The sequence below is a fragment of the Aegilops tauschii genome, chromosome 2, assembly GCF_002575655.3.
Source record: "Aegilops tauschii subsp. strangulata cultivar AL8/78 chromosome 2, Aet v6.0, whole genome shotgun sequence".
In the NCBI taxonomy this organism is placed as follows: domain Eukaryota; kingdom Viridiplantae; phylum Streptophyta; class Magnoliopsida; order Poales; family Poaceae; genus Aegilops; species Aegilops tauschii.
Window position 1 is genome coordinate 192,520,075 of NC_053036.3, and position 26,295 is coordinate 192,546,369.

General features: G+C 45.6%; 1 protein-coding gene across 1 annotated transcript; it reads right to left on the reverse strand.

The window, feature by feature from the left end:
• Positions 1–17,741: 17,741 nt before the first annotated feature.
• On the reverse strand, positions 17,742–18,819 carry LOC109783379 (histone H2A.4). Its single transcript, XM_020341986.3, has 2 exons — positions 18,517–18,819; positions 17,742–18,244 (listed from the first exon to the last, which is right to left on the reverse strand). The coding sequence occupies exons 1-2, from the start codon at positions 18,703–18,705 to the stop codon at positions 18,026–18,028; spliced, it is 408 nt and encodes a 135-aa protein (XP_020197575.1). The 5' UTR covers positions 18,706–18,819; the 3' UTR covers positions 17,742–18,025.
• Positions 18,820–26,295: the final 7,476 nt, after the last annotated feature.

Below are 26,295 nucleotides of genomic sequence, written 5' to 3' on the forward strand. Positions count from 1 at the left end.
GTGTCAAAATATTTGTGGCAGTGGCATAATTACATATCCTAAATTAGGTACAACTTTGGTATTTTACTAAAACTAAGATAAATAGAAACTAAGATAAAACAGAAAGAAATAAAACAAGTAAAAGGAAAGGCAAAAGGCAAAACAAACAATAAATAAAAGGCCCCCTGGCCAACTGGGTCAGACGGCCCAGCTGGCCGACCCACCTGGACCAGATGGCCACCGGGCCAACCAGGCCGGCCCAGCTAGCGCCCCCATAACCCCCAAACCCTAACCCCCGATCCCCACTACCCCCCACGATCCCCACCCGCTCTCCCGTCCTACCACACCGCCGCCACCACACGCAACACACGCGCACACACACACGCACGCATCGTGCCTGGGGAGGGGCGCCCCTGCTCGATCCCCTCCTCCCGCACGGCCGCGCCCGACGCAAGTCGCCGCGCCGCTAAGGCCACCGCCAGCCGGGCTCGGCGCCGCCCCTCAGGGACTCCTCTGCGCCCCCTCCTCTCCCTCGCACGGTGCCCGCCTGACGCCGCGACCTCGCCTCATCACCGACCCCGACCCCGTCACACCTCGCCGGCGCCTCGACGCAGGAGCCACGCCCGCGGCCACCTCCGGCGCTCCGGCGCCTGCCTGCTCATCCCCTGTTGCCGCCGCACGGAGGACCACCTCGCCAGCGCTCGCACCGCTCCACCGTCGCCACGTCACCTCGACCTCGTCTCTTCCCCACCTCGCGTCGTCCCCTGCCTCCTCCTCACCGGCTCCACCGAGCCTCACCGCCCCTGTACCCCTGCAACGAACATGAGTAGGACCCCCCCCCCCTCCTTCCCTCCTGCCTCGCGGTCACCGTCGTACGCTCACGCTTCGCCCCTCGCCGTGGCCATTGCCCGGAACCGCTTTGCCCGCAGCCGCGAACCCCCCATGCCCTGCGTGCGTCGTCCGGCCCGGCCACTCTGGCAGCGCCGGAGCCGCCGCCCATTAGCCCGCTGACCGCGCCAGGTCCGCCCCGCTACGCCGCCCCCTTCGCCCGCTCGGGCTGTGCCCGACGCCCGCACCCGCTAAGGCCCACTGGCCCTATGACAAGTGGGGCCCAGCCCCAGAATGTCTATAAAAAAGATTAAAATAAATAATTAGTTAGTTAATTAATCAATTAACTTAATTAATTACTTTTAATTAAACTAATGAAACTTAGTTAAACTAATTAACTAATTAATAAATCTTGTTTAGTTAGTCTGAGTCAATGGCGGACGGGACCCACCGTCTGTTGACCCGGTCAACAGATGGTTGATTGATGACATCATGTTGACATCACGCTGACATCATAATTAAAATTTATAATTGAATTAATTCTGTTAATATAAAAATGAACTAAAACTTTAAAAATTAAAATAAAATAAACCGTAACTCGTTCGTCCGCCACACTTCCCTAACATAGCAAACACGCAACTATCCCCCTCCGGTTCATCTGTCCGAAAACACAAAACACCGGGGATACTTCCCTAGATGTTTCCCCCCTTCACCGGTATCACCTCATACCGCGTTAGAACATGCCTAGCTCTGCCTGTTGTCCTGTTATGCACTTGCTTGCTATGTATTTACTATTTCTCCCACTTCTTCTCTCCGGTAGACCCCGTGACGATGTTGATGCCCCTGTGGCCGACTACATCACCGACGACCCCTCCTTCTTGTCTGAGCAACCAGGCAAGCCCCCCCCCCTTGATCACCAGATATCGCCTATTCTTCTCTATACTGCTTGCATTAGAAGAGTGTAGCATGTTACTGCTTTCGGTTAATCCTATTCTGCTGCATAGCCTGCCATTGTTGCTACAGTTGTTACCCTTACCTGCTATCCTACTGCTTAGTATAGGATGCTAGTGTTCCATCAGTGGCCCTACACTCTTGTCCGTCTGCCATGCTATACTACTGGGCCGTGATCACTTCGGGAGGTGATCACGGGTATATACTATATACTTTATATACATGACACATGTGGTGACTAAAGTCGGGTCAACTCGTTGAGTACCCGCAAGTGATTCTGATGAGGGGGCTGAAAGGACAGGTGGCTCCATCCCGGTAGAGGTGGGCCTGGGTTCCTGACGGCCCCCGACTGTTACTTTGTGGCAGAGCGACAGGGCAGGTTGAGACCACCTAGGAGAGAGGTGGGCCTGGCCCTGGTCGGCGTCCGCGGATACTTAAAAATAACACGCTTAACGAGTTCTTGGTATTTGATCTGAGTCTGGCCATTTGGTCTATACGCACTAACCAACTACGTGGGAAAGTTATGGGCACTCGACGTCGTGGTATCAGCCGAAGCCTTCGTGACGTCAGCGACTGAGCGGCGCGCGCCGAATTGGAACGTAAGCCTACTCTTGTATTAAGGGGGCTAGTTCTGCTTCCGGCCGCGTACGCAACATGCAGGTGTGCAATGGGTGATGGGCCCAGACCCCTGCGCCATAGGATTTAGACCGGCGTGTTGACCTCTCTGTTGTGCCTAGGTAGGGCTGCGACGTGTTGATCTTACGAGGCCGGGCATGACCCAGGAAAGTGTGTCCGGCCAAATGGGATCGAGCGTGTTGGGTTATGTGGTGCACCCCTGCAGGGAAGTTTATCTATTCGAATAGCCGTGTCCCTCGGTAAAAGGACGACCCGGAGTTGTACCTTGACCTTATGAGAACTAGAGCTGGATACTTAATAAAACACACCCTTCCAAGTGCCAGATCTAACCCGGTGATCGCTCTCTAACAGGGTGACGAGGAGGGGATCGCCGGGTAGGATTATGCTATGCGATGCTACTTGGTGAACGTACCATCTACACTCTCCTACATGCTGCAAGATGGAGGTGGCCAGAAGCGTAGTCTTCAACATGATTAGCTATCCCCCTCTTATTCTGGCATTCTGCAGTTCAGTCCACCGATATGGCCCTTTACACATATACCCATGCATAGGTAGTGTAGCTCCTTGCTTGCGAGTACTTTGGATGAGTACTCACGGTTGCTTTTCTTCCTCTTTTCCCCCTTTCCCTTCTACCTGGTTGTCGCAACCAGATGCTGGAGCCCAGGAGCCAGACGCCACCGTCGACGACGACTCCTACTACACCGGAGGTGCCTACTACTATGTGCAAGCCGACGACGACGGCCAGGAGTAGTTAGGAGGATCCCAGGCAGGAGGCATGCGCCTCTTTCGATCTGTATCCCAGTTTGTGCTAGCCTTCTTAAGGCAAACTTGTTTAACTTATGTCTGTACTCAGATATTGTTGCTTCCGCTGACTCGTCTATGATCGAGCACTTGTATTCGAGCCCTCAAGGCCCCTGGCTTGTATTATGATGCTTGTATGACTTATTTATGTTTTAGAGTTGTGTTGTGATATCTTCCCGTGAGTCCCTGATCTTGATCGTACACGTTTGCGTGCATGATTAGTGTATGATTGAATCGGGGGCGTCACAAATAGTCAGGTTGGGCTAAAATGTATCCACGAAGACTACGGGCCTTTAAGAGGCTAAGAGTCACTTCGGCCCAGAAATAGGCCCACAGGCAGCATCAGCCGTTAAATGGGCCGAAAGTGAAACCGGGTCGACAACGGCCCATATCTACCAATGGCCATTAGCATGCCGAAATTTATATCGAGATGAACTATTACATGGGCCTTTAAGAGGTTGTAGTTAAAATGGCCCGCAATGAGGCCGAAAGCACTGTGCCTGTTAATGGGCCAGATCAAATATGGGCCATAATTTGGCCCAAAATATGTCAGGCAGTTAACGGGCCGGATCCGATATGGGCCGTCATTTGGCCCAAAACATGACAGACTGTTAACGGGCCAGATCTGATATGGGTTTTCATTTGGCCCAAAACATGACAGGCATCTAACGGGCCAGATCTTACGTGGGTCATAATTTGGCCCAAACCGTGGCAGGCTATTAACGGGCCGACCCAGTGGAGTATGAAAAAATCTTGTTGGCCCTTGGCTGGGTCGGCCTTTTTTATCTTAAATGGGGTAATGTTGGGCTGTGCCATGTGTCAAAGTATCATAGGCATGTCTCCTCCATTGGATGGACGACATCTGTCCCAACGCTGACTGACACGTGGATACTCCGACGAATCAGAATTTTACACATGGAAAACCCCCATTGGTTCAGGCTGTTAATGGGTTATCGGATCCAAACCGGAACCCGATAGCTTAATAGCGACCCGTTATGGTGGATGCCACGTGTTGGTTACCCTTGACGGAAGCACTTCCATGACGCGTCATTTATTGTCATGGAAGTGGACACTTCCGTGATGATAATTTTGGTATTGTCATGGAACACTTCTACGACAGCACAGGTATGACTATCTTGATTTTGTCATAAAATCGTCATGGATGTACATGCATGACAGAAAACGTGACCTACTGTGACAAACACGTATCATCACGGAAGTGGGTTTTTTTTGTAGTGCATGCATCAACCCCCATGCATAGAGTACCCCAATGTCACCTTGGGAATCCGTGAGTTGAGTGCCAAAACACGCATCAAGTGAATCAATATGAAGCCCCATTGTCACCACGGGTATTCATAGCAAGACATACATCAAGTGTCTTCAAATCCATAAAAGTATTCAAACCGATAATAACGAAATCTCAAAGCAAAAACTCAATTCATCACAACAAGATAGAGAGGGGAAAACACCATATGATCCAACTATGTTAACAAAGCTCGTGATACATCAAGATGGTGCCAAATCAAGAACACGAGAGAGAGAGAGAGAGAGAGAGAGAGAGGGAGAGAGAGAGAGATGAAACACATAGCTACTAGTACAAACCCTCAGCCCCGAGGGTGGACTACTCCCTCCTCATCATGGTGGCCGACGAGATGATGAAGATGGCCTTCGGTGATGATTCCCCCCTCCGACAGGGTGCCGGAACAGGGTCTAGATTGGTTTTTCGTGGCTATAGAGGTTTGCGGCGGCGGAACTTCGGATCTAGGTTAACTTTCGGGGTTTTCTAAATATATAGGATTTTTTGGCGTCAGGTTCACGCGAAGGCCCACTACCAACCAGGGTGCGCCATGGGGGTGGTGCACCCTCGTGCCTTGTGGGCAGCAGGGGCCCCCCTCTGGTGGTTCTTTGCTCCATTATTTTTTCTTTTCTTCCAAAAAAATCGTCAAAACATTTCGTCCAACTCCGAGAACTTTTATTTCTGCATAAAAAATAACGCAACGGTAGTTCTGCTGAAAACAGCGTCAGTACGGTTTAGTTCCATTCAAATCATACCAAAACCATATAAAATTGTTGTAAACATGGCATGAATACCTCATAAATTATAGATACGTTGGAGACGTATCGGTTGCTTCTTCGTGGACCCTTCGTGGGTGGCGCCCTCCATGGACTCGCAACCCCTCTGTGGGTTGAATGATGGGGAACATAGTAATTTCAAAAAAAATCCTACGCACACGCAAGATCATGGTGATGCATAGCAATGAGAGGGGAGAGTGTTGTCCATGTACCCTCGTAGACCGATAGCGGAAGCGTTAATACAACACGGTTGATGTAGTCGTACGTCTTCACGATCCGACCGATCAAGCACCGAACGCACGGCACCTCCGAGTTCAGCGCACGTTCAGCTCGATGACGTCCCTCGAACTTCGATCTAGCCGAGTGTTGAGGGAGAGTTTTGTCAGCACGACGGCGTGGTGACGATGATGATGTTCTGCCGACGCAGGGCTTCGCCTAAGCACCGCTACGATATTATCGAGGTGTAATATGGTGGAGGGGGGCACCGCACACGGCTAAGAGATCAATGATCAATTGTTGTGCCTAGAGGTGCCCCCCTGCCCCCGTATATTAAGGAGCAAGGGGGGTTCGGCCGGCCAAGGGGAGAGGCGCGCCAGGAGGAGTCTTACTCCTACCGGGAGTAGGACTCCCCCCTTTTCCATGTTGGACTAGGAGAGAGAGGGGGAAGAGGTGGAGGGGAGGAAGGAAAGGGGGGGCGCCGCCCCCTTCTCCTTGTCCTATTCGGACTGGGGGGGAGGGGCGCGCGGCCCTGCCCTGGCCTCCTCTCCTCTCTTCCACCTAGGCCCACTAAGGCCCATTAAGTTGCCGGGGGGGTTCCGGTAACCTCCCGGTACTCCGGTAAAATCCCGATTTCACCCGGAACACTTCCGATATCCAAACATAGGCTTCCAATATATCAATCTTTATGTCTCGACCATTTCGAGACTCCTCGTCATGTTCGTGATCACATCCGGGACTCCGAACAACCTTCGGTACATCAAAACATATAAACTCATAATATAACTGTCATCGTAACGTTAAGCGTGCGGACCCTACGGGTTAGAGAACTATGCAGACATGACCGAGACACGTCTCCGGTCAATAACCAATAGCGGAACCTGGATGCTCATATTGGCTCCCACATATTCTACGAAGATCTTTATCGGTCAGACCGCATAACAACATATGTTGTTCCTTTGTCATCGGTATGTTACTTGCCCGAGATTCGATCGTCGGTATCTCAATACCTAGTTCAATCTCGTTACCGGCAAGTCTCTTTACTCGTTCTGTAATACATCACCTCGCAACAAACTCATTAGTTGCAATGCTTGCAAGGCTTATAGTGATGTGCATTACCGAGTGGGCCCAGAGATACCTCTCCGACAATCGGAGTGACAAATCCTAATCTCGAAATACGCCAACCCAACAAGTACCTTTGGAGACACCTGTAGAGCACCTTTATAATCACCCAGTTACGTTGTGACGTTTGGTAGCACACAAAGTGTTCCTCTGGTAAACGGGAGTTGCATAATCTCATAGTCATAGGAACATGTATAAGTTATGAAGAAAGCAATAGCAACATACTAAACGATCAAGTGCTAAGCTAACGAAATGGGTCAAGTCAATCACATCATTCTCCTAATGATGTGATCCCGTTAATCAAATGACAACTCATGTCTATGGCTAGGAAACATAACCATCTTTGATCAACGAGCTAGTCAAGTAGAGGCATACTAGTGACACTTTGTTTGTCTATGTATTCACACAAGTATTATGTTTCCGGTTAATACAATTCTAGCATAAATAATAAACATTTATCATGATATAAGGAAATAAATAATAACTTTATTATTGCCTCTAGGGCATATTTCCTTCAGTCTCCCACTTGCACTAGAGTCAATAATCTAGATTACACAGTAATGATTCTTACACCCATGGAGCCTTGGTGCTGATCATGTTTTGCTCGTGGAAGAGGCTTAGTCAACGGGTCTGCAACATTCAGATCCGTATGTATCTTGCAAATTTCTATGTCTCCCACCTGGACTAAATCCCGGATGGAATTGAAGCGTCTTTTGATGTGCTTGGTTCTCTTGTGAAATCTGGATTCCTTTGCTAAGGCAATTGCACCAGTATTGTCACAAAAGATTTTCATTGGACCCGATGCACTAGGTATGACACCTAGATCGGATTTGAACTCCTTCATCCAGACTGCTTCATTTGCTGCTTCTGAAGCAGCTATGTACTCCGCTTCACACGTAGATCCCGCCACGACACTTTGTTTAGAACTGCACCAACTGACAGCTCCACTGTTCAATGTAAACACGTATCCGGTTTGCGATTTAGAATCGTCCGGATCAGTGTCAAAGCTTGCATCAATGTAACCATTTACGATGAGCTCTTTGTCACCTCCATAAACGAGAAACATATCCTTAGTCCTTTTCAGGTATTTTAGGATGTTCTTGACCGTTGTCCAGTGATCCACTCCTGGATTACTTTGGTAGCTTCCTGCTAGACTTATAGCAAGGCATACATCAGGTCTGGTACACAGCATTGCATACATGATAGAGCCTATGTCTGAAGCATAGGGAACATCTTTCATCTTCTCTCTATCTTCTGCAGTGGTCGGGCATTGAGTCTTACTCAACTTCACACCTTGTAACACAGGCAAGAACCCTTTCTGGCTTGATCCATTTTGAACTTTTTCAAAACTTTGTCAAGGTATGTGCTTTGTGAAAGTCCAATTAAGCGTCTTGATCTATCTCTATAGATCTTGATGCCCAATATATACGCAGCTTCACCGAGGTCTTTCATTGAAAAACTCTTATTCAAGTATCCCTTTATGCTATCCAGAAATTCTATATCATTTCCAATCAGCAATATGTCATCCACATATAATATCAGAAATGCTATAGAGCTCCCACTCACTTTCTTGTAAATACAGGCTTCTCCAAAAGTCTGTAAAAAACCAAATGCTTTGATCAGTCCATAAATGGATCGCTGGAGCTTGCACACTTTGTTATCTCCCTTTGGATCGACAAAACCTTCCGGTTGTATCATATACAACTCTTCTTCCAGAAATCCATTCAAGAATGCAGTTTTGACATCCATTTGCCAAATTTCATAATCATAAAATGCGGCAATTGCTAACATGATTCGGACAGACTTAAGCATCGCTACGGGTGAGAAGGTCTCATCGTAGTCAATCCCTTGAACTTGTCGAAAACCTTTTGCAACAAGTCGAGCTTTATAGACAGTAACATTACCATCAGCGTCAGTCTTCTTCTTGAAGATCCATTTATTTTCAATGGCTTGCCGATCATCGGGCAAGTCAACCAAAGTCCATACTTTGTTCTCATACATGGATCCCATCTCGGATTTCATGGCCTCAAGCCATTTTGCGGAATCTGGGCTCACCATCGCTTCTTCATAGTTCGTAGGTTCGTCATGGTCTAGTAACATGACCTCCAGAACAGGATTACCGTACCACTCTGGTGCGGATCTCACTCTGGTTGACCTACGAGGTTCAGTAATAACTTGATCTGAAGTTTCATGATCATCATCATTAACTTCCTCACTAATTGGTATAGGCGTCGCAGAAACTTGTTTCTGCGATGAACTACTTTCCAATAAGGGAGCAGGTACAGTTACCTCATCAAGTTCTACTTTCCTCCCACTCACTTCTTTCGAGAGAAACTCCTTCTCTAGAAAGGATCCATTCTTAGCAACGAATGTCTTGCCTTCGGATCTGTGATAGAAGGTGTAGCCAACAGTCTCCTTTGGGTATCCTATGAAGACACATTTCTCCGATTTAGGTTCGAGCTTATCAGGTTGAAGTTTCTTCACATAAGCATCACAACCCCAAACTTTAAGAAACGACAACTTTGGTTTCTTGCCAAACCATAGTTCATAAGGCGTCGTCTCAACGGATTTCGATGGTGTCCTATTTAACGTGAATGCAGCCGTCTCTAAAGCATAACCCCAAAACGATAGCGGTAAATCAGTAAGAGACATCATAGATCGCACCATATCTAGTAAAGTACGATTACGACGTTCGGACACACCATTACGTTGTGGTGTTCCGGGTGGCGTGAGTTGCGAAACTATTCCGCATTGTTTCAAATGTAGACCAAACTCGTAACTCAAATATTCTCCTCCACGATCTGATCGTAGAAACTTTATTTTCTTGTTACGATGATTTTCAACTTCACTCTGAAATTCTTTGAACTTTTCAAATGTTTCAGACTTGTGTTTTATTAAGTAGATATACCCATATCTGCTCAAATCATCTGTGAAGGTGAGAAAATAACGATATCCGCTACGAGCTTCAATATTCATCGGACCACATACATCTGTATGTATGATTTCCAACAAATCTGTTGCTCTCTCCATAGTACCGGAGAACTGTGTTTTAGTCATCTTGCCCATGAGACACGGTTCGCAAATACCAAGTGATTCATAATCAAGTGATTCCAAAAGTCCATCAGTATGGAGTTTCTTCATGCGCTTTACACCGATATGACCTAAACGGCAGTGCCACTAATAAGTTGCACTATCATTATCAACTCTGCATCTTTTGGCTTCGACATTATGAATATGTGTATCACTACTATCGAGATTCATTAAAAATAGACCACTCTTCAAGGGTGCATGACCATAAAAGATATTACTCATATAAATAGAACAACCATTATTCTCTGATTTAAATGAATAACCGTCTCGCATCAAACAAGATCCAGATATAATGTTCATGCTCAACGCTGGCACCAAATAACAATTATTTAGGTCTAATACTAATCCCGAAGGTAGATGTAGAGGTAGCGTGCCGACGGCGATCACATCGACTTTGGAACCGTTTCCCACACGCATCGTCATCTCATCCTTGGCCAGTGTTCGCTTAATCCGTAGTCCCTGTTTCGAGTTGCAAATATTAGCAACAGAACCAGTATCAAATACCCAGGTGCTACTGCGAGCTCTGGTAAGGTACACATCAATAACATGTATATCACATATACCTTTGTTCACCTTGCCATCCTTCTTATCCGCCAAATACTTGGGGCAGTTCCGCTTCCAGTCACCAGTCTGCTTGCAGTAGAAGCACTCAGTCTCAGGCTTAGGTCCAGACTTGGGTTTGTTCTCCTGAACGGCAACTTGCTTGCTGTTCTTCTTGAAGTTCCCCTTCTTCTTCCCTTTGCCCTTTTTCTTGAAACTAGTGGTCTTATTGACCATCAACACTTGATGCTCCTTTTTGATTTCTACCTCCGCAGCCTTTAGCATTGCGAAGAGCTCGGGAATTGTCTTATCCATCCCTTGCATGTTATAGTTCATCACGAAGCTCTTGTAGCTTGGTGGCAGTGATTGAAGAATTCTGTCAATGACGCTATCATCCGGAAGAATAACTCCCAGTTGAATCAAGTGATTGTTATACCCAGACATTTTGAGTATATGCTCACTGACAGAACTATTCTCTTCCATCTTGCAGCTATAGAACTTATTGGAGACTTCATATCTCTCAATCCGGGCATTTGCTTGAAATATTAACTTCAACTCCTGGAACATCTCATATGCTCCATGACGTTCAAAACGTCGTTGAAGACCCGGTTCTAAGCCGTAAAGCATGGCACACTGAACTATCGAGTAGTCATCAGCTTTGCTCTGCCAGACGTTCATAACATCTGGTGTTGCTCCTGCAGCAGGCCTGGCACCCAGCGGTGCTTCCAGGACGTAATCCTTCTGTGCAGCAATGAGGATAATCCTCACGTTACGGACCCAGTCCGTGTAATTGCTACCATCATCTTTCAACTTTGCTTTCTCAAGGAACGCATTAAAATTCAACGGAACAACAGTACGGGCCATCTATCTACAATCAACATAGACAAGCAAGATACTATCAGGTACTAAGTTCATGATAAATTCAAGTTCAATTAATCATATTACTTAAGAACTCCCACTTAGATAGACATCCCTCTAATCATCTAAGTGATCACGTGATCCAAATCAACTAAACCATAACCGATCATCACGTGAAATGGAGTAGTTTTCAATGGTGAACATCATTATGTTGATCATATCTACTATATGATTCACGCTCGACCTTTCGGTCTCAGTGTTCCGAGGCCATATCTGCATATGCTAGGATCGTCAAGTTTAACCTGAGTATTCTGCATGTGCAAAACTGGCTTGCACCCGTTGTAGATGGACGTAGAGCTTATCACACCCGATCATCACGTGGTGTCTGGGCACGACGAACTTTGGCAACGGTGCATACTCAGGGAGAACACTTTTATCTTGAAATTTAGTGAGAGATCATCTTATAATGCTACCGTCAATCAAAGCAAGATAAGATGCATAAAATATAAACATCACATGCAATCAATATTAGTGATATGATATGGCCATCATCATCTTGTGCTTGTGATCTCCATCTCCAAAGCACCGTCATGATCACCATCGTCATTGGCTCGACACCTTGATCTCCATCGTAGCATCATTGTCGTCTCGCCAACTATTGCTTCTACGACTATCGCTACCGCTTAGTGATAAAGTAAAACAATTACATGGCGATTGCATTGCATACAATAAAGCGACAACCATATGGCTCCTGCCAGTTGCCGATAACTCGGTTACAAAACATGATCATCTCATACAATAAAATTTAGCATCATGTCTTGACCATATCACATCACAACATGCCCTGCAAAAACAAGTTAGACGTCCTCTACTTTGTTGTTGCAAGTTTTACGTGGCTGCTACGGGCTTAGCAAGAACCGTTCTTACCTACGCATCAAAAAAACCACAACGATAGTTTGTCAAGTTGGTGCTGTTTTAACCTTCGCAAGGACCGGGCGTAGCCACACTCGGTTCAACTAAAGTGAGAGAGACAGACACCCGCCAGTCACCTTTAAGCAACGAGTGCTCGCAACGGTGAAACCAGTCTCGCGTAAGCGTACGCGTAATGTCGGTCCGGGCCGCTTCATCTCACAATACCGCCGAACCAAAGTATGACATGCTGGTAAGCAGTATGACTTATATCGCCCACAACTCACTTGTGTTCTACTCGTGCATATAACATCAACGCATAAAACCAGGCTCGGATGCCACTGATGGGGAACGTAGTAATTTCAAAAAAATTCCTACGCACACGCAAGATCATGGTGATGCATAGCAACGAGAGGGGAGAGTGTTGTCCACGTACCCTCGTAGACCGATAGCGTAAGCGTTAATACAACGCGGTTGATGTAGTCGTACGTCTTCACGATCCGACCGATCAAGCACCGAACGCACGGCACCTCCGAGTTCAGCACACGTTCAGCTCGATGACGTCCCTCGAACTCCGATCCAGCCGAGTGTTGAGGGAGAGTTTCGTCAGCACAACGGCGTGGTGACGATGATGATGTTCTACCGACGCAGGGCTTCGCCTAAGCACCGCTACGATATTATCGAGGTGTAATATGGTGGAGGGGGGCACCGCACACGGCTAAGAGATCAATGATCAATTGTTGTGCCTAGAGGTGCCCCCCTGCCCCCGTATATAAAGGAGCAAGGGGGGTTCGGCTGGCCAAGGGGAGAGGCGCGCCAGGAGGAGTCCTACTCCCGGTAGGAGTAGGACTCCCCCCTTTTCCATGTTGGACTAGGAGAGAGGGGGGAAGAGGTGGAGGGGAGGAAGGAAAGGGGGGCGGCGCCCCCTTCTCCTTGTCCTATTCGGACTGGGGGGAGGGGCGCGCGCCCCTGCCCTGGCCTCCTCTCCTCTCTTCCACCTAGGCCCACTAAGGCCCATTAAGTTGTCGGGGGGTTCCGGTAACCTCCCGGTACTCCGGTAAAATCCCGATTTCACCCGGAACACTTCCGATATCCAAACATACGCTTCCAATATATCAATCTTTATGTCTCGACCATTTCGAGACTCCTCGTCATGTCCGTGATCACATCCGGGACTCCGAACAACCTTCGGTACATCAAAACATATAAACTCATAATATAACTGTCATCGTAACGTTAAGCGTGCGGACCCTTAGGGTTCGAGAACTATGCAGACATGACCGAGACACGTCTCCGGTCAATAACCAATAGCGGAACCTGGATGCTCATATTGGCTCCCACATATTCTACGAAGATCTTTATCGGTCAGACCGCATAACAACATACATTGTTCCCTTTGTCATCGGTATGTTACTTGCCCGAGATTCGATCGTCGGTATCTCAATACCTAGTTCAATCTCGTTACCGGCAAGTCTCTTTACTCGTTCTGTAATACATCATCTCGCAACAAACTCATTAGTTGCAATGCTTGCAAGGCTTATAGTGATGTGCATTACCGAGTGGGCCCAGAGATACCTCTCCGACAATCGGAGTGACAAATCCTAATCTCGAAATACGCCAACCCAACAAGTACCTTTGGAGACACCTGTAGATCACCTTTATAATCACCCAGTTACGTTGTGACGTTTGGTAGCACACAAAGTGTTCCTCTGGTAAACGGGAGTTGCATAATCTCATAGTCATAGGAACATGTATAAGTTATGAAGAAAGCAATAGCAACATACTAAACGATCAAGTGCTAAGCTATCGAAATGGGTCAAGTCAATCACATCATTCTCCTAATGATGTGATCCCGTTAATCAAATGACAACTCATGTCTATGGCTAGGAAACATAACCATCTTTGATCAACGAGCTAGTCAAGTAGAGGCATACTAGTGACACTTTGTTTGTCTATGTATTCACACAAGTATTATGTTTCCGGTTAATACAATTCTAGCATAAATAATAAACATTTAGCATGATATAAGGAAATAAATAATAACTTTATTATTGCCTCTAGGGCATATTTCCTTCATTGAAGTCTCCATCAACGTGGACGTACGATAGCACCACCTATCAGAACCACGCCAAAAATCTTTGTGTCTCCATTGCGTTTGCTCATTCCGATTCCCATCACTTTTACATTCTTGCACTTGCATGATTTACTCTTTCCGCTACCTATACTCTTGCTATGCTTGTGTAAAATGTATTGTGTGCCCGTTAACATGTGCTAAACTCAACGTTAACTTGAAGAATCTTAAAAGATGCTACTTTTACTTGTTAAGGGTCTAATCACCCTCTCCCGCCCCCTCTAGACCCCCTCTTCTTGATCCTACATGGGGCAATAGGTTGTGTGCAGTACATGGGGTCTTCAACTCCAACGCCACCCGTAAAACGCACTTCAGAGTTAGCATCATCAGTCAATTCGTTTAAGTCAATCATCGCCAACCTAAGGAAAAAACAAAGCAAACAATGATTTCATGCAACTAACAACAAAAATCAAGGCTACTCTAGATGCAAATGTGTAACAGAAATCTCAAAAAACACTCAATGTTCATCTTTCGGTTGCATTAATTTCCTTTTGTATTCAACACTTTTTATTTTATGAATTTTTCATTTTATCCTTGTTCTTTAACAGGAATCGCGAAGAAGCAGAGACATGGCTTTTTATTCTTCATTTTTGCTGGAGTTACAGCTGCAAAAAGATCTTCACTCAAATGTGCATTATGAAGAAGGCAGAATAGACTGTAGCTGAACTGTGTTGTTTTTCCTTTTTAGCAATGTGTAGCGTGTTCTATATGTCATATATATTTCAAACTTTTGTGTTAGACGTAACCCCCTCGACGTTGTTTTTCTCACTTCATAACTCATTTGCAGAACCTCTTCTACTATATCTTGATTAGTTGCCTAATGTCTACTAGCTTTTTGCTTCTATTTTGCAAAATTACTACCAAAATCCCAGTTTCGGCATATTTTTTGTATAATCTTTAGAAGCAAACCTCTTTTTAACAGGTGACAACTTCATTTTTCAACTACCAAATCTTTGGTTTGTATACAAGTTTTAGAAGACCTAGGTAGCATTTTTTTGGTAGTAGGGATATGAAGCTCAAAAGGAGTCTAAAAAGAAGGCAACTTACTAGGTACTTCTTCTACGTATCTCTCCTTTCCTCCAGTATCCCTTTCTCAAATTGTCTAGTTATCTATCTTTCTCGTGTTTTATTGTACCAATGAATAAAGATGTTATTTTTCTTGCCTGCAATGCAACATGTACTTGCCTATAGACTATAGTATATTACAGTACTTGCCTACAGCATAGCAAAAATGTGTTTGTTGTTAGTCATGCACAACTTTTAGACTTACAGATCTGAAATCTGTATGCCTGATAACTCGTACAAAAAAATGTACTCGACTGCATTTCTTTTAGTCTGATAATTGATGAACATGAACATTGCGAAAAAACAAGTTTTTGTCTGCCTACTTGTAGTATCTTGCCTATGTTGTAGCAAAAAACCTTGTTAAAGGATATAATTCATCCTTTGGGTTGTAAGTACCAAGAACTTGCTTAAGAATCATATTTTTCATGTATTTAATGTGTTCAGTTTTTGTGCAATATCATTGGCAAAACACGCCTTTTTCTGCCTGCATTCAACATGGTTTTTGCCTGCTTTACAAACATTCACTTGCACAGAGTACAAACCTCAAATTGTTTTGCACATTAAGTAACAGAAAACTAGCATAGGGTTAACATGCTTTTTTGCCTGCAAATTCTTTTGTAATTGCATACTCCCTCCATTAGTACAAAGTTGGGTCGTCTATTTTGAAACGGAGGGAGTACATCTTAAGAAAACCTGCCTGTTTAAGGCCAGAACAAAAAACTGCTTTTAGGTCCAATCAAACTTGCCTGCAATCTGCATGAAACTTGCTTCTCTTCTGTGTGATTTTTAACCTAAAGAAATCATGCGTACACTAAACACGCCTTTTCATGAACGATCGTTGTGGGATGCAAAGATACTAATTTGGAATCAAATTTGTGAAAATATAACGTTGCAGAATGGAATTTATGAAGCACTCGAAGTCCAGTTAAATAATCAGTTTCGTGATAGCTTAACAGCACGTTCTTCAATCATTCCAGCCTGCATCGCCCAGAAAGGGGGATGGATCATTCGTACAGCACGACAAGAAATACCAAATTTACTAAACCACGATGTAATCACATACTAAAAACCTATAACGTTTACATACTAGGAACCTATCACTATGGATCGAGTATTTGACAAAAAAACTATCACATTAGAGGTTACCGTCCCACAGAACTACCACTTTCAAAAAAATGACTGATAACTACCAAAAATTTCTAATTTTATGACTAAAAACTACCACTTTTGAAAAAAAGCCAGTTTAGACGATTTAAACACGTTTATGACATGCGGGGCCCACCCGTCAGAGCTGATGTGGCGGCAAAGTCAACTCCGTTTATTTTGACCGTTACGTTGACTGTTATTACAAGTGGGGCTCACCTGTCAGCATCAATCTTCTTCTTCCTCCTCTTCCTCTCTCACTTTGGCATTTCGTTGAACACTTGCTGTGCACCCGGGCTTGAGCTCTGAACTCCTCCATGACGACGCCCCGGCGCAGCACCTCCCTGGCGTTGGTTGGGGACTGGAACGGCGGCGCAACCACGGCGGCTGGAACTATGGAAGCGGCCGCCGAAGCTGACGGAATTTCCTCCGAGGCCGTCGGCGCCACCATCGGACGCAGCTCCTCGACGACGGCCTCCTTGAGGATCTTGTGCTCGAGCAACTCGGTGCGCAGGCGGGACTCACGCTCCTGCAGCTCCTCGACAAGGCGCGCAAGCTTGGCGGCGCCCGGCGCCGTGGCCGCGCACGCCGGCTACACCTGCACGGAGTACGGGAGGTGGGCGACGAGGAGCCCCAGGAGCTCATGTGGGAGCTCGGACCAAGGCAAAGCCTCCTCCAGCTCCTCGACGAGTCGCACGAGTTCGGCAGCATCCGGCACCGTCGTGCGGGCCGGCTGCACCTGCACGGAGGAGCAGGAGGCGGGCGACGAAGCGCCCCAGGAGCTCATGTGGGAGCTCAAACCAAGGCGAGTATTAGCTAGGTTTGTTCGTGCATGCCGGTGGCGGTTGTCGCCGACAGAGGTGACCTCGTCGGAGTGACGGGAGGGAGAAAGGTGGTCGCCGGAGTGGTTGGGCAGCTCAGGCTCTCCCTTTCCAGACAGGATCGAGGCATGGGGAGAGGTGAGCACCGGCAGTGAAGGACGATGGAGGTAGCTCGCAGGTGCACAAGGTGTTTGAGGAAATGACACAAGAGAGAAAGGAGCAAGAGAAAGAGTGATGCTAACAGGTGGGCTCCACTTGTAATAACAGTCAACGTAAGTAAACATAATTGACTTTGCCACCACATCAGCCCTGATGGGTGGGTCTTGCATGTCATAAACGTGTTTAAATAACGGATCATTTTTCAAAAGTGGTAGTTTTTAGTCATAAAATTAAAAAATGATAGTTATAGGTCACTTTTTTGAAAGTGATAAATGATGGTTATAGGTCACTTTTTTGAAAGTGATAGTTCTATGAGACAGTAACCCCTAATGTGATAGTTTTTATTAAATACTCCTATGGATCCTTCAGGCAAAACAAATAACAGGTACAATTAGAACAAGGAGCGACAAAATTGGTAATAAGCTTAAAGTTGAGTTCCTTTCAATTTCTTCAACCATGGAAACCGGATAAGATCAAGCAGCCTTACATCTGAGTTTAAACACCCGAAAATTTGTTTGCCATATTCACAGCCATGGGATGAAAGCAACTAATCCGACCACCAACTAGAAATTCTCCTAATACCAAGCCATCCAGGACTCTCCTGAAAACGAAGACACTAAATCCTACGAAACAAGAAACTCGTCTTTGTGATGCAAATGTATTCCAAGGTGCGGGCGGTGGCAGCGAGGGAAAGGTCAGGGCCTCAGTTGTCGTCGTCATCGACGGTGGACGCCTTGGAGGAAGAGGCCTTCTTGGGGAGGAGGTGCTGGTGGATGTTGGGCATCACACCGCCGCTGGCGATGGTGGCGCCGCCGAGCAACTTGGTCAGCTCCTCGTCATTGCGCACGGCGAGCTGGATGTGGCGGGGCACGATACGTGTCTTCTTGTTGTCCCTGGCGGCGTTTCCGGCCAGCTCCAGGACCTGGATCAAAGGGGAAGGACGACCAGATTAGAACAAGCAGCAACCAATGCAATGGATACATAGGAAAGCACATCGATTCCGCACCCAAGAAACCTTATCTTGACGAATTTGGACAAAAAATTACTTGGATTTCGACGCATTGCTATTAACATACGGCACGGTTCTAAACAGATCTAAGAATAGCCCGATTTGTCGGATCCCGCGACGGAACCGGATCAAGGAATAGAATACCGCGAGAACAGGGGCAAGGATGAGATCTGCGAGAAACGCACCTCAGCGGCGAGGTACTCAAGGACGGCAGCGAGGTAGACGGGGGCGCCGGCTCCGACGCGCTCGGCGTACTTGCCGGCCTTGAGGAACCTGGCGATCCTTCCCACGGGGAACTGCAGCCCAGCCTTGGAGCTCCTTGACGTCGCCTTCTTGGCCGCGCCGGCGCCGATTGCCTTCCCACGACCGGCCATCTCAGCAACCGAGGAGGAGGGGAACAACCGGAGCCGCAACTGGGAGGCGGAACGCGCGAGGGGACAGGAGGCGGTGGAGGCGAGAGAGACGCAGGTGGGAGGTTTCGCTCAGCGCGGGGGAGAATATATAGGAGGGTGGGGACGGGGCGACAGCCAATGGACGGCGATCACGCGGATCGCTGGTTTGGGCCGTCGGATGCGCGAGATTGGACGGTGGATGCGAGGGCCGGAGCCGCGAGGGTTCGGATCCGGAAGCGGCGGGAGGGCGGGGGCATATGGGGCGGGGAAGGTTTTCGTTTTGGACTTTCCGCGGGAGTCCAGGTCTCTATGGGAATCGACGGAGTGGTCACGTGTTTTAATTTTCTATATGGCCCACTTGTCGGTGTTATTTCTTCTCCAGTAAAGATGCGTGCTTGGTCCACCAATAATGTAACTTTGCCTTAAAAAAACAATAATGTAACTCCTGACCTATGGAGTAGGAGTGTGTACTTTTGTAACCACATGCATATGTCTGTGTATTAATGCTACGGAATGGACAATAAGACCTTTTTTTTCAAGATAATGCACAATGAAACCTCAAAACCTCGACATCTTTAAATTGCCGAGGTTTCATTAAGCAGGGCAAGGGCTACTACAAGTCCAGCTTATTCAAACAAAATGCTATGGAGTAGAAGTATGAAGATTTAACACGAAACTCAAGTTTATACCTGGTTTTACCTTTGTCGATTTTTTAATATTCAGAGTTGTGTTTAATTATTTTCATAAGACCTCATTTGAATTTAATAGTTTTATTCGTAAAATAACCTGTATAAAAAGAATCAAGCATGGATCGATCATTATGAGAAAACCGAGTATAAAAATTATGTATGATAATTTCTCTTGAGAGCTTATGATTGGGCATTTGTACATCATGTACTTAAGCCTCCCACAAGCTTGAAAGATATTTTTTCTTCATGAGGCCAAAAATTATACATACTAGCAAGATGCCCGTGCATTGCACAAACATCAAGATGCATTTTTTTTTACAAAACATCTGTCGTGATTAACCTATGCGGGAGTAATTTCATGTGTAAAAACTAATGATATCTCAAGAAAGAGGAGAGATAAGGTAGGGACGAGTGGGGCGTGGTGGTGATTGGTGGTCGGACTGAGCGGAGGCGTGGGGATGGACGACGCCGGCAGCGGCCACCATGCCAAATTGTTCCAGAGGCTTCCTTTTTTAATTGCTCAACAATGAGGTTATGGGAGATAAAGATGAACGAGGGAAGGCCTTATCTACAAATGTGGAGAGAGGTGCAGGTATCTTTTTGCAAAATTGCCATAGTTTGTTTTCTATCCGTCAGATATAGATCGGACGGTCTATATTGCAAGATGGCAGGCACACCATCATCACCAACTCGGTTTTTATAAGAGGGGAGATAATTCCGGTCACGATGAAACAATTCATAGGATAAAACTTCTGGTGAAATTTCAATTTCAATCGGTTTCAATCGCATGTTCAAGGATATACCATGTCAATGTCTTTACCTCCGAAGATAAAGGGAAAATCTTTTTCATAACTCCATCGTTGAATAAACCTGCAAACTTAAACAATCCACAAATTTCATCCACGTAGATTAAGTGCATGTCGGGATGTATTGTTCCATCTCCTACATAAAAATTAGCTAGTCGTTTCTCTATTATACCCGAAAGAATCTAATAATAAATATTTTCAGTATGTGCAGTAGGTTGAGGGGCAACTCTTTGTGCCTCCGGTCGAGGTGAAGATTTGCCACTATAATTTTGGGGTTATGCATTAGAGACAATTACATTCACTTTAATTAGGGCACCATCTAAATCCATTGAGACGACACCGTATGAAATATGGTTTGGCAATAAACCTATGTTGACGTTTCTTAAAGTTTTGGGATGCGATACTTATGCGTGATAAGCTCAAATCCAAAGAGGAGAAGTGCATCTTCATAGAATACCTTATATCACAAATCTGAAGGCAAATCTTTGTTGTCAAGAATTGATCCTTTTACAGAGAAAAAGTTTTCTCTCGAAAGAAGTGAGTGAGAGAAAGATAGAATTTGATGAGGTTATCGAACCTTCACTTGAATCTGAAAGTAGCGCATCGCATAAAGGTGTTCCTATGATGCGTACACCAACTGAAGAGGAATCTAAAGATGATGATCATGAAACTTCGGATCGAGTCAGTACCGAACCTTGTAGGTCGATAAGGACACGTACTGCCCTGAGTGGTACGGTAATCCTGTCATGATGTTATACAATGATGAGCCTACAAACTATGAGGAAGCGATGATGGGCCCGGATTCCGACAAATGGCTAGAGGCCATGAAATCCGAGATAGGATCCATGTATGAGAACCAAGTGTGGACTTTGATAGACTTACCTGATGACCGATAGGCCATCGAGAACAAATGAATCTTTAAGAAGAAGACAGACGCTGATGGTAATGTCACTGTCTATAAAGCTTGACTCACCGCAAAGGGTTTTCGACAAGTTCAAGGAGTTGACTACGATGAGACTTTCTCACCCGTACCGATGGTTAAGTCTCTTAGAATTATGTTAGCAATTGCTACATTTTTTATTAATGAAATCTCGCGGATGGATGTGAAAACCGCTTTCCTTAAGGAAAAGTTGTATATGATGCAACCCAAAGGTTTTGTGGATCCTAAGGATGCTAAAAAGGTATGCAAGCTCCAGCGATCCATCTATGGACTGGTGCAAGCATCTCGGAGTTGGAATATACGCTTTGATGAGGTGATCAAAGTTTTTGGGTTTATACGAAGTTTATGAAGAAACTTGTATTTACAAGAAAGTGAGTGGGAGCTCTATAGCATTTCCGATAAGTATGTGTGGATAACATATTGTTGATGTTGGGGAACGTTGCATGGGAAACAAAAAACTTCCTACGCTCACCAAGATAAATCTAGGAGATGAACATCTATGAGAGGAGAGATTGGATCTACATACCCTTGTAGATCACTAAGCCAAAGTGGTAAGAAATACGTGTGATGTAGTCGAACGTCTTTGCGATCCAATCACGATCCGTCCATGAACTCCCGATCAAGTGCCGAACGGACGGCACCTCCGCGTTCAACACACGTACGTCTTGATGACGCCTTCACCTCCTCGATCCAGCGAGCGATGGTGAAGTGGTAGCTCGAGTTCTCCGGTAGCACGACGGCGTAGCGACGGTGATGGTGGAGCAATCTCAGCAGGGCTTCACCAAGCCTAGAGGAGAAGGAGAGGAGCTACGAGGGAGAGGAAGGGCAGCACCATGGCATCATGGGTGCGGCTGCCCTCCCTCTCCACCTCTATATATAGGGGGAGGAGGGTGGGCGCCCTAGGGTTTCCCCTAGGGGGCGGGGGCCACCACAGATGGGGCACCCCTAGGGAAACCATAGTAGGGTGGCTTGGCCCCCAAGCCAAGTGGGGCGCCGGCCTAGGTGGGCTCCCGCACCCCTTGGTCGAGTGGGATGGGGTTTTGGTGGCGCCCATCCCCTTGTGAGCTGGTGTGCCCCCCTTTCCCTTGGCCCATGAGCCCCCCAACACTTGCCAATCCCCTCGAAACGCTTTTCGGTCCTCCGACGAAACCCGGTACCTTCCAAAACACTTCCGAAATTCGGATCCCTTCATCCTATATATCAATCTTCACCTTCGGGCCATTCCAGAGTTCCTCGTCATGTCCGGGATCTCATCCAGGACTCCGAAAAACCTTCGGACACCAACACAATAACTCAACTATACTTAGATCATTACCAAACGTTAAGTGTGTAGACCCTGCGGGTTCGAGAACTATGCAGACATGACCGAGACACCTCTATGGTCAATAGCCAATAGCGGGACCTAGATGTCCATATTGGTTCCTACATATTCTACGAAGATCTTTATAGGTCGAACCTCGATGCCAAGGATTCAGCTAATCCTGTATGCAGTTCCCTTTGTCCATCGGTATGTTACTTGCCCGAGATTCGATCGTCGGTATCTCCATACCTAGTTCAATCTCGTTATCGACAAGTCTCTTTACTCATTCCATAATACAAGATCATGTGGCCAACTCTTTAGTCACATTACTTGCAAGCTCATTGTCATGTTGTATTACCGAGTGGGCCCTGAGATAACTCTCCATCATACGAAGTGACAAATCCCAGTCTTGATCCATGCCAACTCAACAGACGCCCTCGGATATACCCGTAGAGCACCTTTATAGTCACCCAGTTACGTTGCGACGTTTGATACACACAAGGTACTCCTCCAGTGTCAGTGAGTTGCATGATATCATGGTCATGGGAACAAATACTTGACATGCAAAAAACTATAGCAATAAACTTGATATGATCAAATGCTATGCTCATAGTTTGGGTCTTGTGCATCACATAATTCTCCTAATGATGTGATCCCATTATCAAATGACAACTCATGTCTATGGCTAGGAAACCATAGCCATCTTTGATCAATGAGCTAGTCCGGTAGAGGCTCACTAGGGACATGTTGTTGTCTACGTATCCACACATGTATCTGAGTTTCCAGTGAGTACAATTATAGCATGGATAATAAACGATTATCATGAACAAGGAGATATAGTAATACCACTTTATTATTGCCTCTAGGGTATATTTACAATAGTCTACCACTTGTACTAGAGTCAATAGTCTAGTATTACATGGTAATGATTCTAACACCCACAGTTTGGTGTTGATCATGTTTTGCCCGTGGAAGAGGTTTAGTCAACGGATCTGCAACATTCAGATCCGTATGCACTTTGCAAATTTTTATGTCCTCCTCTTTGACCGCATCGCGGATGAAATTGAAGTGTCACTTTATGTGTCTGGTCCTCTTGTGAAACCTTGGTTCCTTGGCCAGATCAATGGCACCACTGTTGTCACAGAATAGAGTCATTGGGTCTAGTGCATTGGGCACAACTCCAAGATCTGTCATGAACTGCTTCATCCAGACACCTTCCTTCACTGCCTCGAGGCAGCTATCCACTCCGCTTCGCATGTGATACGTCTCCAACGTATCTATAATTTTTTATTCTTCCATGCTATTATATTATCTGTTTTGGATGTTTAATAGGCTTTAATATACCTTTTTATGTTATTTTTGGGACTAACCTATTAACCAAAGGCCCAGTGCAAATTGTTGTTTTTTTTGCCTATTTCAGTGTTTCGCAGAAAAGGAATATCAAACAGAATCCAAACGGAATGAAACCTTCGCGAGGATCGTTTTTGGAACAAATGCAATCCAGGAGACTTGGAGTGGACGTCAAGGAAGCAGCGAGGAAGCCATGAGGCAGGAGGGCGCGCCCCCCACCCTCGTGGGCCCCTCGCAGCTCCACCGACCTACTTCTTTCGCCTATATATACTCTTATACCCTGAAACCTTCCGGGAGAGCCGAAACACTTTTTCCACCGCCGCAACCTTTTGTACCCGTGAGATCCCATCTTGGGGCCTTTTCCGGCGCTTCGCCGGATGGGGATTCGATCACGGAGGGCTTCTACATCAACACCATGGCCTCTCCGATGATGTGTGAGTAGTTTACCACAGACCTTCGGGTTCATAGTTATTAGCTAGATGGCTTCTTCTCTCTCTTTGGATCTCAATACAAAGTTCCCTCGATTCTCTTGGAGATCTATTTGATGTAACTCTTTTTGCGGTGTGTTTGCCGAGATCCGATGAATTGTGGGTTTATGAACTTGATTATCTATGAATATTATTTGATTCTTCTCTGAATTCTTATATGCATGATTTGATATCTTTGCAAGTCTCTTCGAATTATCGGTTTAGTTTGGCCTACTAGATTGATCTTTCTTGCAATGGGAGAAGTGCTTAGCTTTGGGTTCAATCTTGCGGTGTCCTTTCCCAGTGACAGCAGGGCAACAAGGCACGTATTGTATTGTTGCCATCAAGGATAAAAAGATGGGGCATATTGCTTGAGTTTATCCCTCTACATCATGTCATCTTGCATAATGCGTTACTCCATTCTTATGAACTTAATACTCTAGATGCATGTTGGATAACGGTCGATGTGTGGAGTAATAGTAGTAGATGCAGAATTGTTTCGGTCTACTTGACACGGACGTGATGCCTATATTCATGATCATTGCCTTAGATATCATCATAACTATGTGCTTTTCTATCAATTGCTTGGCAGTAATTTGTTCACCCACCGTAATACATGCTATCTTGAGAGAAGCCACTAGTGAAACCTATGGGCCCCGGGTCTACTTTACATCATATAAGTTTCCAATCTACAATTCCAGTTTACTATTTATTTTGCAATCTTTATTTTCCAATCTATACCCCAAAAATACCAAAAATATTTATCTTATTATCTTTATCAGATCTTACTTTTGCAAGTGGCCATGAAGGGATTGACAACCCCTTTATCGCGTTGGTTGCAAGGTTCTTATTTGTTTGTGCAGGTACTAGGCGACTTGCGTGTAGTCTCCTACTGGATTGATACCTTGGTTCTCAAAAACTGAGGGAAATACTTACGCTACTTTGCTGCATCACCCTTTCCTCTTCAAGGGAAAACCAACACATGCTCAAGAGGTAGCAAGAAGGATTTCTGGCGCCGTTGCCGGGCAGATCTATGCACAACTCAAGACATAACAAGTACCCATCACAAACTCTTATCCCTCGCATTACATTATTTACCATTTTCCTCTCGTTTTCCTCTCCCCCACTTCACCTTTGTCGTTTTATTCGCCCTTTTTCGTTCGTCTCTTTTTGCTTGCTTCTTGTGTGTCCGTGTGTTAGATCGTTTATTTTGCTGTTATGGCTAGTCCTTCTATCACTGTTAGTACTCCTGATTTTGAAGTTCTCCACTTCAAACAAAGACAAGGAGAAAACTTAAAAGATGCTTGGTATAGGATGGTAGAATCTTATCGTAGTTGCACCATAGAGGGAGATTTCAAGATTTTACTTCGCAATTTTTATGTTGGGCTTACCTTACTCCATAGACAAGTTCTTGATTTTTTCGCGAAAGGGAACTTTATTGAAGTTGACCCTAGTATTGCTTATGAAATTATAGAGGGGATAGCAGGAGTACTTCCCCCACAAAAGGGACTTCACCTTACGCAAGAAGGAACCCAAATCTTAGAGAAATTATGCGAATTGAAAAAATTTATTGAACCTCTTAAAAATGTTGGTGGAAATCTTAACCGCATGAATATGTTGATTACACTCTGCAATAAGCGGTTGGATGCTCTAGATCTAAAGATCTCCGAGCATGAAGGGAAACGTAAGGAACCTCCCGGATCCGAACATAACTCCATTTAAAAGATAAACACCAAAGATGGCAATACCTAGATCTATTCTTGTTTTTATGCCTAGCTAGGGGCGTTAAACGATAGCGCTTGTTGGGAGGCAACCCAATTTTATTGTTTCTTGCTTTTTGTTTCTATTTAGTAATAAATAATTCATCTAGCCTCTGTTTACATGTGTTTTTATGTTTTAATTAGTGTTTGTGCCAAGTAGAACCAATAGGATCTTCTTGGGTGATAGTTGTTTGATCTTGCTGAAAAAGACAGAAACTTTACGCTCACGAAAATAATTGTTAAATTCACAAGAACGTGAT